The following is a 16,440-nucleotide window of genomic DNA, read 5'->3' as shown; positions in this document are numbered from 1 at the left end:
ACCTGTTCTGCTGGGGGTGGCTACAGGGCCTGGTTCTGTTTTCTGGATTACTTCAGTGTACCATGTGTGCATAGCCATGTTTCTCTCCTCCTTCCCCCCTAAACGGTCCAAAACTATTCTTCTCTGTTTTCCAGCTTGTTTTTCACTTGGCATTGAACTCAAAACCCAACTTGGATGTGCATCAATGCCCCATGTGTGTGCACGGGATCAGGGTGTGATAGCAGGGTCAGGGTGTGATAGCTGAGTCAGGCTCCCGCTCCAGAGCTGGCTGGGATGAGGTTGCTGCTGAAGAATGAACATGTTGGAGCCATTGGCATCCTCCCCTGGCTGGGATGAGTCTACAGGGAATCGCCGTTCCCTTCCCAGAGCCTTTGTAGCTGAGGTGGGGGGAGGCAGGACTACGATGGTGAGAGGCTGGGGCTGGCACACACTGGTGGCTCACACACCTCCCCATGGTCCACTGGTGCCATCCTCCAACAAAGACCTTTTCCTTATTCCCAGGGTTATGTGTCCTTCTCCCTCCCACCCTCGAGCCAGGACTTTACATCTGAGCAGCACTGCCTGCCCCACCTGACTCTTCCCCTACCACCAGATTTTGTTTTGCTGTGTGACCCTTTATTAGACGCCCCTGTTCTCCATTCCTTGATCCCTCCCATACTCCAGCATGCAGGTGGGATCTGCTCTCCATCCCAGCTGGCCTTTGGGGGTGCAGAGCTGCTGCCAGCCTGGGGACCTGGAGTTCCCCCCAGGTTGGGAGCCATATCGGAGGCAGGGGTTATCACCCATGATTTTTGGCTGAGCAACCTGGTTCACCCAGCTTGAAATTCAGGTTTGAGAATTTGAGGGTTCCTCTGGCCTCCACTCATGTTTTGGGGGTGCTCAGAGCTGTACTAGCCCAAGGCCCTGGCAGTGCTGGGGCTGTTTGAAGGGTCCGGTGCTGGGGGCAGGTGGGATGGGAGATGTATCCCGTGGAAGCAAGTCAGTGTCTGTCAGGGAGGAGGCAGAATTCCCACAGCCCTTTGGTTTCTTGGCAAAGCCCATGCCAGGGGGCTGAAGGGAGATGGGGAGCATGGTGTGCCCAGCTCCAGGCTGCTCCAGCTCGTGCTTGGGGGATGCTGGTAGCTGGTAGCTCCTCCTCCCAAACAACCACTCGCATCCCAGGCTCTGAATTTTCTTCCTCTTCCGACAGTCAGGCATCACCTCCTGATTACTCATAACTGCAGCATGTTGCAGATACACAGAGCTTGAGCAATGGCTGTGCCTGGGAGCAGAACCACCAGGATCCAGGGGAAGAAACCGGGATGGGGGGGACAGGCTGTGCAGCCTTGGTTCCACATCCCTGTCCTGCCCTGGGGGCCAAGCACCTCCTGCCTGTGCCCAAATCCCCCTGGAATACCCAGCCCAGCTCAGGAGCCCAGCTCCGGGGCTCTGAGGCAGGTGAGCAGGTGAGGATGGCAGGGCACAGCCCTCTGCCAGCCGTGGCCCTCAAGTTTGTTTTCCAGAATCCTCTCTTAGCGTGGAAAAATAACTCATCCCTCGGTTTTTCTCCAATTTGTTTGTGTGGGCATTGATAACGCTGGGAGTTACTGAGCCAGATTTTATTGGAATGACTTCGAAAGCTGCCACCTGCGAGCGGCCGCCGGTCTTTGGGGATTATTTTGGTGTAGTTTCTAAATAATTGCACGAGGCTTCTCCAGCCTCACTAATAAGTTCGTTCTCCCAGGGACACTGCCTAGAAAAAAAGATGAGCTGAGATTATGCTTGGCAACATTTAGGAGAGGAAAAAGTACAACAAGATTGATGTCTGCTGGAGGGAATAAATAAATAATACAGAGGTATCTGTCTTAGCCCCTCTGTGAGCATCCTTGTTTCCAACTCAGCGTCTGTTATCTCCCCAGCTTATTGGCTGAATTTTGGAATTCAGCACACTCCCTTGTATCACTCATTGTTTCTGTCTGCAGCATGTTGTGCTAATTCTGACCAGGGACCAGCAAGGCTGGCTCTGGAGATGAGCTGGCCTAGGGAAGCTGGCCTGGTATGTTATCTATATTGTGTAACTGGAGCTTGGGAAATATAGAATTTAAATAACATGCAAAATTATGTAGTTAGTGCGTGAAAAGAGAAATTAAGTGAACAAATTCAAGCACTCATATTGGCCCAGATTCGTAGAATCAAGGAATGTTCTTGGGTTGGAAGGGACCTTAAAGCCCATCTCATCTCACCCCCTGCCATGGGCAGGGACACCTTCCACTAGCCCAGGTGAATCCAAGCCCTGTCCAACCAGACCTTGGGCACTTCCAGGGATGGGGCAGCCCCAGCTTCTCTGGGCAACCTGTGCCAGGGCCTCACCACCCTCACAGGGAACAATTTCTCCCCAGTATCCCATCTAACCCTGCCCTCTGGCAGTGGGAAGCCATTCTTCTTGTCCTGTCCCTCCATCCCTTGTCCCAAGTCCCTCTCCAGCTCTCCTGGATCCCCTTTAGGCCCTGGAAGGGGCTCTCAGGTCTCCCTGGAGCCTTCTCTTCTCCAGGTGAACCCCCCCAGCTCTCCCAGCCTGGCTCCAGAGCAGAGGGGCTCCAGCCTGTGTCCTCCCCTGGACTCATGCCAACAGGTTAAAAAAGCCCTTGGATAACTGCAGGTTGTGTTTTAAATAGAGACGAGCCCACAAATGTCTTTAATACTTTGTACACGTCTTATGTGCACAAGGAGCCTGTTTTGCAGTGCCAGAGGGAGCTGGGCTGTCACCTGTGTGTCCTTTCCCTCACCCTGCACCAGGGGAGGGGTGGGATGGGCAGTACGGGGAACACCACCAGGAAGATGAGACATCTTCTCCCTGGTCCACTGGTTTCGATGCCACTAGACAAGCCCTAGCACAGGCCCAGATGTCACTGGGTGTTCCTCTGCTGGTTTGGGAGGCTGCATTTTTACACCCTGGCAGAGGTGATTTCTGAGAACCTCAGTATGGGCCCTTATGTCTGGTAAATCTAGTCTGGCCTCTCAGCTCGGAGAGTTGGGGGTGTCCAGCCTGGAGAAGAGAAGGCTCCAGGGAGACCTGAGAGCCCCTTCCAGGGCTTAAAGGATCTTCAACTGAGCTGGAGAGGAACTTTGGACGAGGGCCTGGAGGGACAGGACAAGGGGGAATGGCTTCCCACTGCCAGAGGGCAGGGTTAGATGGGATATTGGGAAGGAATTGTTGGCTGTGAGGGTGGTGAGGCCCTGGCACAGGTTGGCTGTAGAAGCTGTGGCTGCTCCATCCCTGGAAGTGTCCAAGACCAGGTTGGACAGGGCTTGGAGCAACCTGGGCTAGTGGAAGGTGTCCCTGCCCATGGCAGGGGGTTGGAATAAGATGAGTTTTAAGGTCCCTTTCAATCTGTTCTGTGATCTTCTGTTTCTAAAAGCCCCAGGGAAGCTGGTGTCCTGTTGCCTTCCCTTTCCTTCGCAGCATTTCCCAGGTGTTTCTGTGAGGCTGCATTTACAGCACTGATGTTGGGCTTTTCTGCCAGGGCAGAGGGCTCTGAGCATCACACAGAGGTCCCTTAACCACAGCAGAGGCAATGTGAGCCCAGCTCGTGCATGGGGAGAGACAGAGGATACTGATGGAAATGACAATGACCTCGAGACAACACTTTGTTAATCATATTGGCAGGCAGGCCCTGCTCCTTGGTAGACAACATCCTGGCACCCAGGAGCTTGACATCAGTGTCTCCTTCTGCTGCTGCCTCTGCTCCAGTGTTTGGTTTCTCTCCAGAGAAAAACAGTCCAAGATGATGCCCAGACACACCCAAAAGGGCAGGTGCTCAAAGGTCTGTGACCGGGGGGGAGGCACTGGGGGCACTGCCAGGCTCTGGGACCATAGAATCATAGAGCCATGGAAGGATTTGTGACCTTAAAGACATTCTTATTCCCTGCCATTCCATGGGCAGGGACACCTTCTACTAGACCGAGTTGCTCCCAGCCTCGTCCAACCTGGCCTTGGACACTTCTGGGAGCAGGACCTCCATCATCTGGGACAGCACCCTGGTGCCCTGCCTTCTCCTCCTGGCCCTGCTGGCAGCAGGAGCGTGAGCACTCAGGGGATGGAGGGGGAAGGCTGGTAACTTTTGGTAGCTGCTTTGCCCAGTGCCACATGCCAGGGCAGGAGGGGCTGCTCATGCCCCCCCAGTGCCTCCATGCTGCCCATGCCCACATGGCTTGGGAGGAAAGGGTGGAGGTGGGCACAAGCCTCGCTTGAGGTATTTGTTTTAAAAAGACAGGCTGATAAAAATCACTCTCTCCATTATTTCATTAAGGGATTTAAACTGTGCTTCCTAAACCCTGAGTCATCAATGAAGTGAGCAAACGAGAAGGAGCAGGTCCCACTGGAGGTGACTCACACTGCAGGCTTGGGGCTCACAAGGGACTCTCTGAACCGGGTGATGCTCCACTCGCCCCATCCCAGGAAGGCCAGGGTGTCCCTAGCATCCTGAGCAACAGCAGGAGGTCTCTGGGAACCTGTGGGCCTCCCAGATTTCTTTGGAAGCTGAGCCATCCCGCTGCAGCCGTGCCTCTCTGGAGTCCCCAGCTATGCCTTGATGCACAGGAGCCATGAGCAGACACTCCCCTGGAAGCCTGGAGACCATCCAGGAGCAGTGCACACACGCAGGCTGGCGTTTGAGCTTTTATTGTTTGCTTGCAGAGATGAAAGCCTCCAGATCCCTTCTCAGTTCGGGAGGAATTGATCTTTCCTCCCAGAAGGCACAGGAAAACACCAGGCCACCTTTTGCTCATTTGCTTCTTTCAGTTCCTGCGTTTTCAGGCACCGGCAGGAAAAGAAAAGACAGTCCCAGCTCCCAGTAAGGCCAGACCCTTCTGCACTCGTTTATCTTGTCAGCTCTATCCTTCCTACTGAAAACTGTTCAATCCCAGTGCCGGGACATTTTTCCTAAGATCCAGGCTGTGTGTTCCCTTTGCCCCACTCTGCTTCCTTACATCTCACCCTTCCTTTGGCCACTTTTCCCTAAGCTTCCCCTCTGGGGGTTGCTGAGACTGCTGCACCAGTGGGACCGAGGTGATGGCTGGTGTCATTGTCCCAGCCCACACTGCTGTTCCTTCATGTGTGACACCACAGAGGGCAATGCCCACACTCGGTCCTGCCCTCAGCCTCCCATCACCCGTTTCCTACATGATTCCTTATTACTCTCTTCAAACCATCAGTGATCCCCTGACTGGGAGGATCTTCCCAGATTCTGCTCTGAGCTCTCTCAGTGCTCTGGGCCAGTTCCTACCAGGTGGTTGTGATGTCCCTGCCCTTGGAAAGGCCTCCAGCAATCTCTCCTCCATTCACTGGTGATTCCTGATGCTCTCCTGGAGCCCTCTGGATCCACTGCCACCTTGGTTTTGTGCTTGCTTGGCAGAGAGAAATTCAGGGTGTAACTCCATCTGCCTGCTGGGCACGGCCCTGTTCTCCTCTGGGAAGAGAGTAAGGAGGCAAAGGGCTGTGCAGGGGCAATAGCCCTGCTCCCGGTCTTGCTCCAGTCCCAATTCCTTGGTCATATTGCTGGAATTCTGCTTCTCCTCCTTATTTGCTATTTTCTTACTAAGCTTTAAAATCAGCAATTTTGGCTCGTCGTTACTGCGATCACCGCCCAATTTACTGTTGGGGGGGGGGTTTATCTCTCTGCAAAGGTAGTGCCTCATTGTTTTATCCCAGATATTGAAAATCTTAGTTCTGGCTTTGGCACTGATGGGAGCTTTTCCCATGGACCTCAGCCATAGCTAGGTGGAGTGTCTGGCTGTGTGGGGTGCAGGTTTTGCAGGTGTTGTTTCAGTAGTGTTGAGAAAACAGTTTGCAGGTGGTTTCTCCTTAAATATCAACAGTTGTCTGTGATCCCCACTAGGACAGAGAGCAGAAGGAACTGAATTTGTTGTGACTCATGAGCTTTGCTGAAACCAATCCATAGCTGCAACAAAGATATGCTGTGGGCTTGGAGGACAGATCCCCTCACTCAGGGTGCTCACCCTGTGAAGTTACTGCTGTGCTCGTTTCTCTGTTGCCTCAGGAATGCATGGAGTGGTTTAGGAGATGTAGGGATCTCCTGGACATCACCCAGCCCAACCCTGCTCCAGGCAGGGTCACCTACACCAAATAGTCCTGGACACCCAGGGCCATGTCCAGTGAGTCTTGGATGTCTCCAAGGATGGATACTCCCCCACCTCTCTGGGCGTGCTGTGACAGCATTGGATCACCCCAATTTGGTCTCTGGCCATTGATCCATGGGGCTTTGCTGTAGGTTCTTGCTGCCGTTGGGTCAGAGAAGCGTCAGGGAGAGCCCAGGGGTGAACCCATCTCCAGCTGGTGGGGATTGCTCAGAGCTCTTGCACCAACATGGCAATTGGCACATGGGAAGGTGAGATCTGAGAACCAGAGAATCACAGAATCTCCTGAGTTGGAAAGATCCAAAAGGATCATCCATCCAACTCTTGGCCCTGCCCAGGACACCCCAAAAATCCCACCCTGTCTCTGAGAGCGTTGTCCAAACACTCCTTGAGCTCTGGCAGCCTTGGTGCTGTGCCCAGTGCCCTGGGGAGCCTGTTCAGTGCCCAACCAGCCTCTGGGGAAAGAACCTTTTCCTGAGATCCAACCTAAACCTCCCCTGACACATCTTCAACCATTTCCAATGAGCTTCTCATCCCAAAGGGCAACTCCTTGTGTGCTCCCAGCCCTACCCCGAGATAGAGCTCAGGTGTGTGCCCCGAGATGAGCACGAGGGTGACATACATCCAGGCCCACGTACCCCTCACTGTGGGGTGGTTGCAGCCTCTCCACTGTGCCACTGGCTGACCAACGTCTCTGTGCCATGGAGAGGGTTGGCCACCACCAAACTATGTCCCCATCTCGCTGGCTTGGCCAGAGCTCCCTTTTGGGGGATGTTTTGGTGACAGTGGATCCCCACCTGCTTAAAAGCTGGAGCCCTCCTCTCCCTGCTGGCTTTTCAGCCCCAGGGTGGGAGCTCCCCATGGCTTTGGCTGGTGAGGGGAAGCTTTGCTCTTGCAGCCCTGATTAGCATTCGGCCCCGCTGCTCCCGTTGTTCCGAGCTGGAGCTCGGCATTGCCTGGCAACCACGGAGCAAAACTACAACAGCCGCCCCAGAGCCTGAGCGGGCTTCCCACGAGCCTGCTCCACCCTGGCACACGCTGCTGCCCACCAGCACGGGGCCAGGACGAGGATCACCCCCAGACCAGGAGGGGAAGGAGGAGGAGGAGGAGGAGAGGGCTGTGACTGTGTGACGGCTTTGCTGACACCCAGGTTCGGTGGGTCTGTGTCTGTCTGTCCCAGGGCCATGAGCATCCCGCCGAGCTGGGCACAGCCTGTCCCTGCACATCCCAAGGTGCAGGGACTCTCCTGTGCTCACGGAGTGCGTGCCGTGAGCCAGGGCCTCGGAGCAGGGTCGGGGGCCAACCCCCACCTAGTATGTCTCCGTGTCAGGAGGTGTTGGGAGAGAGCCCATGGTGTCTGTGGGGTGCATCAGACAGCAGGGCCAGGCCTGGGGCTGTGCCCATGCTCTCTGTTGTGCACTTTGCACCCAAAGTGGGGTCTGTGGAGTGCCAATCGCCCCCAGGGTCCCCGTGGGGAGGATCAGCCTGGCTGGGGTCTCCCAGGGGACCCTGACACCCCGGCAGCCCATCTTTGATTCTCTCAGACTTCTATTAGATCGTACTGGGAGTGGAGTTGGCAGCACGTGGGAACCTGAGCGAGCATTGGGGCTGTCTCTACTTCCCAGTTTTGTGCATGCTTGGGGTCTGACGTTGTTTTGACAGAAGGATTTTGTGGTCCTGCTCCTGGGGGTAACTGTGGGCCTAGGGCTCAGCCACTGCCCTGCCAGAGGGTCTCTGCAGTGGTGGTGGCTTGGTCCCTCCACAAAACCCTGCACTTTGTCCTCTTCCCAGCTGGGCGGACTCAAAAGGACATGAGTGCCCTCCTGACACAAGGTGCCACACTTCTGCAGGTGACAGGAGATGTAGACATGCCTGAATACATTGGTTTCAGATCTAATGCATCCCCTCATCTTTGCTTTAGCTCTCTGCTTTTACATCCTTGGCTGCTGTGGGCTCTGCCTGTGGCTGGAGGTCTGAGCTGTCCTGTCCAGCCCACTCAGACCCACTAGGCAGAAAAATAACAGACATGTCCTTTCCCTGCTCCCCACACATTCTTATCAGTGATACTTGCTTGGCAAAAGGTTAAAAAAAATAAATACCTCTGTCTTTTGTGTTTTACAGAGCCTGGGGTCCGCAGACAAGAAGGACTTCTACCAGCCAAAGTAAGTGCCAGTAGCAGTGGTGAGTAATTGCATGGAAATTCCCGGCTGGTCCATATTCCCCAGCAGCTCCGTGCCTTGCTAAGATTAGACATTTCAATGTACAAGAATAGCTGCTGCAATTACACAAGTGAGGATAACAGTGGAAGGGCTGTCAGTCATCCTGGCTTCGGGGCATATGCAAATCACTCAATCAGGTCAGAAGGAACCATGACAGCTTGGCTGAGCCTGAGGGACAGAGCTGGGAGCAGGGGTGACCTTTCCCACCTCTGACTCCCTCTGCTCCTGATTTGCACAGCTGAGCTGCATTGGAGAATAGAAGGGTTTCGTTCCGTGTCGCCACGGGCTGATCTTGATGCACGTCTCCCACCGCCGTGCTCTGATGGTGATGTCTGTCCTCTTCCATCCACTGGGGTTGGAACAGCACCGTGAGCTGAGGGGGGGAGGAGAGGCTCTTTGGAATCCTGGACATGGGCAAAGTTGCTGCAAACCACCCCACTAATGTGGGCAGTTAGTTACTTAGTGTGCAGACCAGGTAACAGAGCCTTGCCCCGGCACGGCACCTTCAAGCGAGAAGGTTGTGCCTGCTGGAAGGATGGATTTGTGGCCATCATTGTTTGGATAACGGCAGAATCTCCCTGCTGAGAGGTTCGGTTCTGCCCTGACACTGAACTGGGTGTTGTGCTGCTGAGCATGTCGTGTGTGGGACCTTGTGTTGCTCTTGCTCTCCTTGGGGGGGTGAAGGTCTATAGGTTATCATCTTTCTTGTGACAAAAAACCACAGGTGGAGTTGGAGTTGCAGGACAGTGCTTTGACTCGCAGGGTTGTCAGAGGAGCATGGTTTTGGAAATTCAGAAGGAACTGGGTTGAGGAAATTTCTTCTCCAAAACTCACTGTTCTTCTGCCCTTTGCTGCTTTCCAAAGGGTTCCTGCAGTGGTGCATCCCGGCAGTGCAAGCACCCTGGCAGCATCCTTGGTCTGAGTTAGGCTTGGCGTCAGAGGGAGCATGTCCAAGGAGGGCAGACTGTGTCACGGAGCGTTGTACTGACCTGCCTGCTCCCTGTCTTTGATGGGAGAGCAAGTGTGTGTGTGTGCATGTTCTTCCCCTGTCTGCTGGTCCCTCTTTATGCCACCAAAAGTTTCTAAAGCTCAATGCTGGTTTCTAGGTCCATGCTGAAAATCTGATTGCAGGGAGCTCCTCTGCCCCCTCACCTCAAGGCAGTGCAGCTCATCAGCTTTCCAAGACTGCAGGCAGCTAAAGACTTCTGGAAGTACAGCCTGAGCCATTTCCCAGGCTGTTTAATCCCGTATGGCTTTCTGGGAGATCAGAGGAATATCTCAGGAGGTTGTGGAGTCACCGTGGATGCAACAACAAAATGAACACACATTTGGCAAAGGACTCATCTCCGTGTTTCTGTGACCTCTCCCAACAGCTGTGCAGGATTTTGGTGCTCCTTTCTGTAGTGCTGCTGTGTGCTTGTGAGGAGTCTGTGTTTTGACAAGCAGGCTTAGAACAGATTGAAGCATCTCCAGTGTCTCTATTCCAGCTGAAGCTTTGGGGAGGCTTTAAGCAAGAAATCTGGAGGAAATATGTAAAAAGCTTTTACTGCTGGGATTTCCTGCAGGGTGGTTTTGGCGGCAGGTAGCAACAATTTGTGGGGCTACATTTATAACTCATCTCCTCTGAGAAATGAGGAATGTTTCCCTACCTTGAGTGGGAGAACATGGGCTTCCCATCTCGCTGAAGGCGTGGAGCTGTTGGGTCAGAGTGGGGAGTGCTGGTGCAGGAGGTCTTGTAGATACAGGTTGTCTTATGGGTGCTTGTTCCTCTGTCCCATGAGGCCACGGGACCTCCATGGTTTGGCCCAGCAGCTTATGATACCAGCTGTGACTTGGCTAGTCATAACACTGGTTAATGCCCATCCTATTTATGCTCTACAGTAGCTGTTTTGGGGTTGTGACTGGTGAGTTTGTGGCCACTGCCCCCACCCCATTTGGCTTTTTGATCCACTGGCTGACCCCGCCACTGTTGCAACCAATCTGCAAGGCTGGACCAGATGCTTTACAGACCCTTCAGTCTCTGGCAGGGCTATAGCTGGTCTTCCTCAGCAAAGAAAGATCCATGCAAGCTGCCAGAGGTGTGGTGGACCTGCCAAGGGCTTGGAAGAGCTCAGCTCTTCTGCAGCAGCTCCACAGCCTGCATTCACAGTTCCCTGAGCTCTGGGCAAGGTGGTGGCGAGCAACCAGAGCGTGGGAAGCAGCTGGTTCCCAGAGCTGAGCCAAGCTGTGCCGGTTCCTGGACACATCTGTGTGGCAAGGCTGGTGAGCCCAGAGAAGTCTGACAGGGGGCTGCTGCTCCTCCAGCTCCTGTATGCCAGAGCAAACTGTATGTGCCTCGCCTCTGCTTTTCCTTTTCTGGCTTCCAAGGCAGCAGTTCACCTACCACCAAAGCCCTGAGCTGTGGGAGCAGGGTCAGAGCAACCCTGCTCTCAGGCTGGGGCTTCGGGGCTCTCACAGAAGGTGGAGGTTGTGGAAATAGAAAAAGGAAAGACACACATGCCAGAAATATCAGCAGTGGGTTTTGTCACCACTTGTTCTGGTAGTGACTCTTGCTCCATTCCTGCCATGTTCAGCTTTCTCTGATTAGGTGCCCTCCTCTTCCTCCCTGGACACTCCATCAAGCTGAGTTTTCTTGTGTTGCCCTGAGTTCCCTCCTTTGTCGCCTCTTCCCTTCAGAAACGGAAATGCTGTTCTCACCCCATAGTTACCATCAGTCTGTCTCAGCCAGCAGCTGAGTGTTCCCAAAGTGCCCGGAATATCCCAGTGCTCATCAAGGGCATGGAGCAGTGTCCACCCTCACCCACCAGCCTTGGATGGCTCTTCCCCCCCCCCATTACATCCATGAGGTTTTAAGGTACAGATCTTCTTCTGGGTTGCCCCAAATTTGGAGTGGAAAGGAAGGGAGGTCAGAGGTGCCCAGGTTGGAGCCACTGGAGCTGAAACGCTGCTGCTGCCCACTCTGGGGAAGGCACTTCTGCTTCCAAGGGCTTCAGTGAGCATGTTTATGGATGTTCCTGCAAGAGCTGGCCCATATTAGGAGTTGGGACTCCAGGCTTTTGGTCTGGGAAGTATTGTTCCCTCTTTCCATGTTAAATGGAGGGATGCAGCCTGAGTTGAGAAGGCTGAAGCATTAATTTTAAGAAAAGTTACATCAATTGTGAACTGAAAGGGGTAGAGAAGGGCAAGGAAGAACAGGCACACCATGAGTTCCCATAGCTGAAATGCCTGGGAGAGGAGCCTGGTGTGTTGGGAATGGCCACAATCCCAGCTGTGAGTCAACATCTGCACAGGTGTCCTCATCTACACTGGCTGCTCCAGCCATGTTGTGTGAACAGGGACAGATGCCTTCCTGTGTTTCCAAAGCAGCTTGTTCAGATGTCAGATTGATATATCCTGAGCTAATAATTCTCATCTGATGCAGTTTGGGCAACCCTGGCTGCAGCCTAGCTCCATCTGGGATCTGACCAGAGCTTGTAGGGATCGGGGAAGAAGCACCAAGTGGGGTGAGTCCAGCCCCTGACCTGCTCACTCCTTTGTCACCCCCGTTTTTTGTAAGATGCTCATACAGTTGTTGGAATATCCAGGCTTCCAGAGGTTCTTCCAAGCTTCTAACAGAGGGGCCTGGCTGCTCTCTCAAGGCAGTTTCCCAAGCAAGGAGCCACTGGCTAAGGACCCAGGGACACCTTGCTCAGAGATAGGAATAGGCTCTTCTGGGACCGGAGGTAATTACCATCTGTGTGGAAGTCTCTTGTCAGGAACCGAGGTTGTCCGGTGTGTTTGCTGATTCCCCTGGGCACATCTTTGCTCTTCAGTATCAGGCACCAACTGGAACTCAGTTTCTTCAAACCGGAAGGAACTGTTGGTAGTAATAACACTCATAAAACCCCTGGCAAATGCAGGCTGAAATACCTGGGCTTAATTAAAGTGTCACTGATTTGCAGTGGGAGCTGCCACGTCCCTCCCCGCGCTGTGTCCTGTGCTGAGAGCAATGCTCAGCTGTCAGGAGAGCTGTCACTTGGGAGCAGTGAATATGTGCCAGGCACTTTGAGGTGTCAAGAGAGACACAGCTGTAGAGACACAAAAGACTCTCCATTGATCCGCTCCTCCTGTCCCTTGGGACAGTGTGGCTGTGCTGGAGAGCCCTGCTGTCTCGGATACCATTCCTGCTCCAGCAGAATCCCACAGCCCTTTCAGGTAGATCTGTCTCCATCTCAGATTAAAGGCTGCCCCCGCCTTCTGTCCTCCAGCCTCAGATGTGTAAACACACGAGGAACCTTTGAAACCACCTCCCAGAAAGCAGCAGCTCCTGTTTGTTTTGCCTCGCAGTCATTACACCGAGCTGTCTCTGCAGCTAATTCCTTGTCACCCTCCTCTTACAGCAGAACATTTCATCTCCCAGACTCAAACCTTTCTGTGCCAGCACTTAGATGAAAGTGTTTCCTTGCTGAATCATTATCTTGTAAAACCGTGGTGGTTTTAAAGATCTAGAAATCAGTATTTACATTTTGGAAGCATTAAGGGCCATCATAGTAAGCGCGATGTGTTCCTGAGCAGAGTGTTCATTTCGTTGCCTCCTTCGCTCAGACATTATTGCTCTGGTAACGATGATAATCACACACATACAGGCTATGTTTGACTTCTTCTGCAGTGGCTAAGAGTCATTCAGCTGGGATGCTCAGCAGGTAGCTCAGGTTTCAAGTGCTGAACAGTGGGAGGAGGATGCACATGGAAAGTGGGGAGAGATGGTGCTGATGATGGCAGGGAATGATGGGGTAGGGGAAGCAATGCCAAGACAATCTCTCTGCACTGAACCATGGGATACTCAATGCTGCTAGAAACTGCTCCCAGACCACCCCCAACAGGTTTGGAGAACACTTTTCCCAGCTTTGGTTGTAGGAAAGGAAGTGCCACCACTAGCATCTCTGGAATGGGACGACCAAAACGGTGGAGGGTGGAAGAGAGGTGTTGAGGTCTGTGGGGTGGGTGCAGGTTGGCAGCTGAAGGGGAGTGGAGCCCTCTAGAAGGGATTAGGAACATGGGCTTCTCACTTCCAACCCCAAATCCTGGCTAAGGCAATTACTGGAGAGTCGGGAGTGAACTCTTTTACACACAACATAATTCAAGGAGATTCCAGTGCTGGTATCTCACCAGAGGGGTTCAGCCACTGAAACTGTACAGCAAACAATATTTCCCCTGGAGTTTGGCCACTGGATTCAGTCTAAGCTCCAGGCAGGTAACGGGGCTTTAATCCTCTTGGAGTGCTGGGAAAGGAAGGGAATCCTGGAAAGGCACTTTGGAGAAACGTGGTTATTCGACAAATGCCAATCTGGGAATGGAGAGCAGAGCTGACCCTGAGCAGCCTGGGAGCAGGGGGTTAGGAGAAGCAGGAATGAACAGGGGGAAGTAAGAGGGAGCTGGGGGTTAGCAGCAGTGGGAATGAGCAGTGGGAGGTATCTCATGGCATGGCAGAGAGTTGCTTGGATCAGCTCCATTGCTGTTCGTCTGTGGCTGCAGAGGGAGCAGGACACACCCTGATGAGGAGCAGAGCTGGCAGGGATCCAGCAGAAGCTCGGGCATGGAGGAGGCCATCACCCCACTGGTTTCCCAGTGGCATCTAGGCTCTTCACCCAGGCTAATATTCCCATTTGCTTCCCAAGCTGTGACACTGGTGCTGGTTTGAGGCTGGTGAACAGTGAAGGGCCCCTGCCAAGGGTCCAACTGTCCTGCTTTTGGCCCCCTCTCCAGGCAACTTGGGAGGGCAGCACTGCATTATGTGCTTGGTAAGTCACAGAATCACAGAATCACAGGATATGCTGAGTTGGAAATGTCCCACGAGGATCATCCAGTCCAACTCCTGGCCCTGCACAGGACCATCCCCGAGAGTCACATCCTGTGCCCGAGGGTATCATCCAAATGCTTTTTGAGCTCTGTCAGCCTTGGTGCTGTGCCCACTGCCCTGGGGAGCCTGGTCAGTGCCCCAGTGCCAGGACCTCTGGGTCCTGCTGAAAACCACTGTTTTGGTGAAGCCTGGGTGAATACAGCTCTTACACATTTTCTTTTTTATTGCTTCTCAGGTGAGAGTGCTCACCCTGGGCTTCTGTGCCTGCTGGGGCTGGAGGATCAGAGTGGAGTGCTCTGCATCCACAATGGGGCCAGAGGAGGTCACAAAGATGCTGCAAGAGCTGGACCCTCTGCTCTGGAGACAGGCTGGGAGATCTGGGGGTGTTCAGCCTGGAGAAGAGAAGGCTCCAAGGACACCTCATTGTGGCCTTAAAGGAGCTTATTAAAAGGAAGGAGACGATTTTTACATGGACAGACAGTGATAGGACAAGGGGGAATGGTTTTAAAGAGGAGAGATTTAGATTGGGTATTAGGAGGAAATTCCTCCCTGTAAGGGTGGTGAGGCTGCGGCACAGGTTGCCAGAGAAGCTGTAGGTGCCCCATCCCTGGAAGTGTTCCAGGCAAGGCTGGACAGGGTTTAGATTCACCTGGTTTAGTGGAAGGTGTCCCTGGCCATGGCAGGGGAGTGGAAGACGATGATCTTTAAGGTCCTTTCCAACCCAAACCGTTCTAGATCCATGATTTTTTATGACAAAGATGCCCTTGATAACCAAATTAAATATCTTATCTCAAGGGAGGTCAGAACAAGGACTGCTTGGCTTCAGTGGTCCCCAGAGCCCAGGGGACAGCAGAACGAGTTTTTGGGGCTGGCTGAACTCACCCTGCTCTGGGTGCCCAGGCCAAGGCACCCCTAGACCAGCCCCTTGCCATGCCCCTGCTCTCCAGCTGGGAATAGACCTCCCAGCCCTGGTGTGAAATAAAGTTTTGGGTTTCATTGTTTCTGTGCAGCTTTTAATGTGTTAAGTGAGGTTGCAGTGTGGGCTCTCACTGTACCAGTTGTCATAGAAACTTGCAGGGCTTTTTTCTCCGATCCCCCCAGCCCCTTTCTTTAAACCAAAGCAGGGATGGGGTTTTTAGCCCCCTGTAATTTCAGTTCCAGTCTAATTGAAAACCTGCCTGGTCCTGATTCCCTGCCTCCAGCTCTGCCACACAAGGACTCAAAGTCTTTAAATTTTGCTTCCTGTTGTCCCAACCGAAGGGTTTGTGTTCCCTTGAATTGGGCACTTTCTGGATTCTGTTCCCCCAAACGCCCACTGGGGTTGGGGCAGGTGCTCAGTCTTTGTCGGCCACCATGGGGTACCTCTCCCTGCTGCTGCTTCTGCAAACAGGAGCAGAGTGGGCACGACCCCTTCGTGCCTGGGCACTGGGCATCCCTGGCCTTTGGTGGGGACATTGTGATGGCGACTGCCTGCCCTGCTGCTCTGACCCCGAGGCTGCCTCCCCTGCTGGTGGTGCTGGGAGGCTGATGGTGCCAGCTCAGCGCTGAGCCGGGCGCAGGAGCCACCTCAGCAGCAGCTGCAGCCCTGCCGCGACTGCGGTGCTCGGCATTAATCACGGGGAGGGAGCCGAGCGTAGGAAGATGGGCATTTTTTAACAAATAACCGAGGCTGCATTCTCCCCTAAGCAAGAGAGCAAAGTGTTTGCTGCAGTGAGTCAACACAGAGGTGCTTTAGCCCTGGGAGGTAACGCTCCCACCCACAGTAGCCACCAGTCCCACAGCCGGGTACCGAGAGGGAGAAGTGGGTTGAGGTTTTTCCTGAGCTGCTTAGCCAGCAATCACTGCTGGGCTTTCTCCAGGACCGAAGGACCCTTTCCCTCATGCTTTGCTTCTGGCACAACACTTGATGGGGACTTCTCATAGCCAGCCAGACATGTAGGTCAGAACCTTCGAGGAGCTCGGTGCCTCCCCAGCTCCTCGTTGCTCCAAGGCTGGTGCTGTCTCATAAAATCACAGAGTGGTTTTGGTTGGAAGGGACCTTAAAACTCACCTCATTCCACCCCCTGCCATGGGCAGGGACACCTTCCACTAGCCCAGGTTGCTCCAAGCCCCGTCCAACCTGGCCTTGGACACTTCCAGGGATGGGGCAGCCACAGCTTCTCTGGGCAACCTGTGCCAGGGCCTCACCACCCTCACAGGGAACAATTTGTCCCCAGTATCCCATCTAACGCTACCCTCTGGCAGTGG

At 53.8% G+C, this 16,440-nt stretch overlaps 1 protein-coding gene across 3 annotated transcripts in view; it reads left to right on the top strand.

The window, feature by feature from the left end:
- The window catches only part of LOC108494326 (ankyrin repeat and fibronectin type-III domain-containing protein 1-like), a 195,118-nt gene that overhangs the window by 109,572 nt on the left and 69,106 nt on the right, over window positions 1–16,440 (top strand). For 2 of the 3 annotated variants that reach the window (XM_017808689.1, XM_017808688.1), the window contains exon 4: window positions 8,257–8,297. In XM_017808689.1, coding sequence (XP_017664178.1) covers window positions 8,257–8,297 — 41 coding nt within the window. Of the gene's footprint in view, window positions 1–7,151; window positions 7,286–8,256; window positions 8,298–16,440 lie in introns of those variants that run through there. The other variant, XM_017808692.1, reaches the window with a different exon arrangement.

This window comes from Lepidothrix coronata, unplaced genomic scaffold (assembly GCF_001604755.1).
Source record: "Lepidothrix coronata isolate B3197 unplaced genomic scaffold, Lepidothrix_coronata-1.0 Scaffold24, whole genome shotgun sequence".
NCBI classification, from domain to species: Eukaryota; Metazoa; Chordata; class Aves; order Passeriformes; family Pipridae; genus Lepidothrix; species Lepidothrix coronata.
This window is presented reverse-complemented; position numbering and strand designations above follow the sequence as displayed.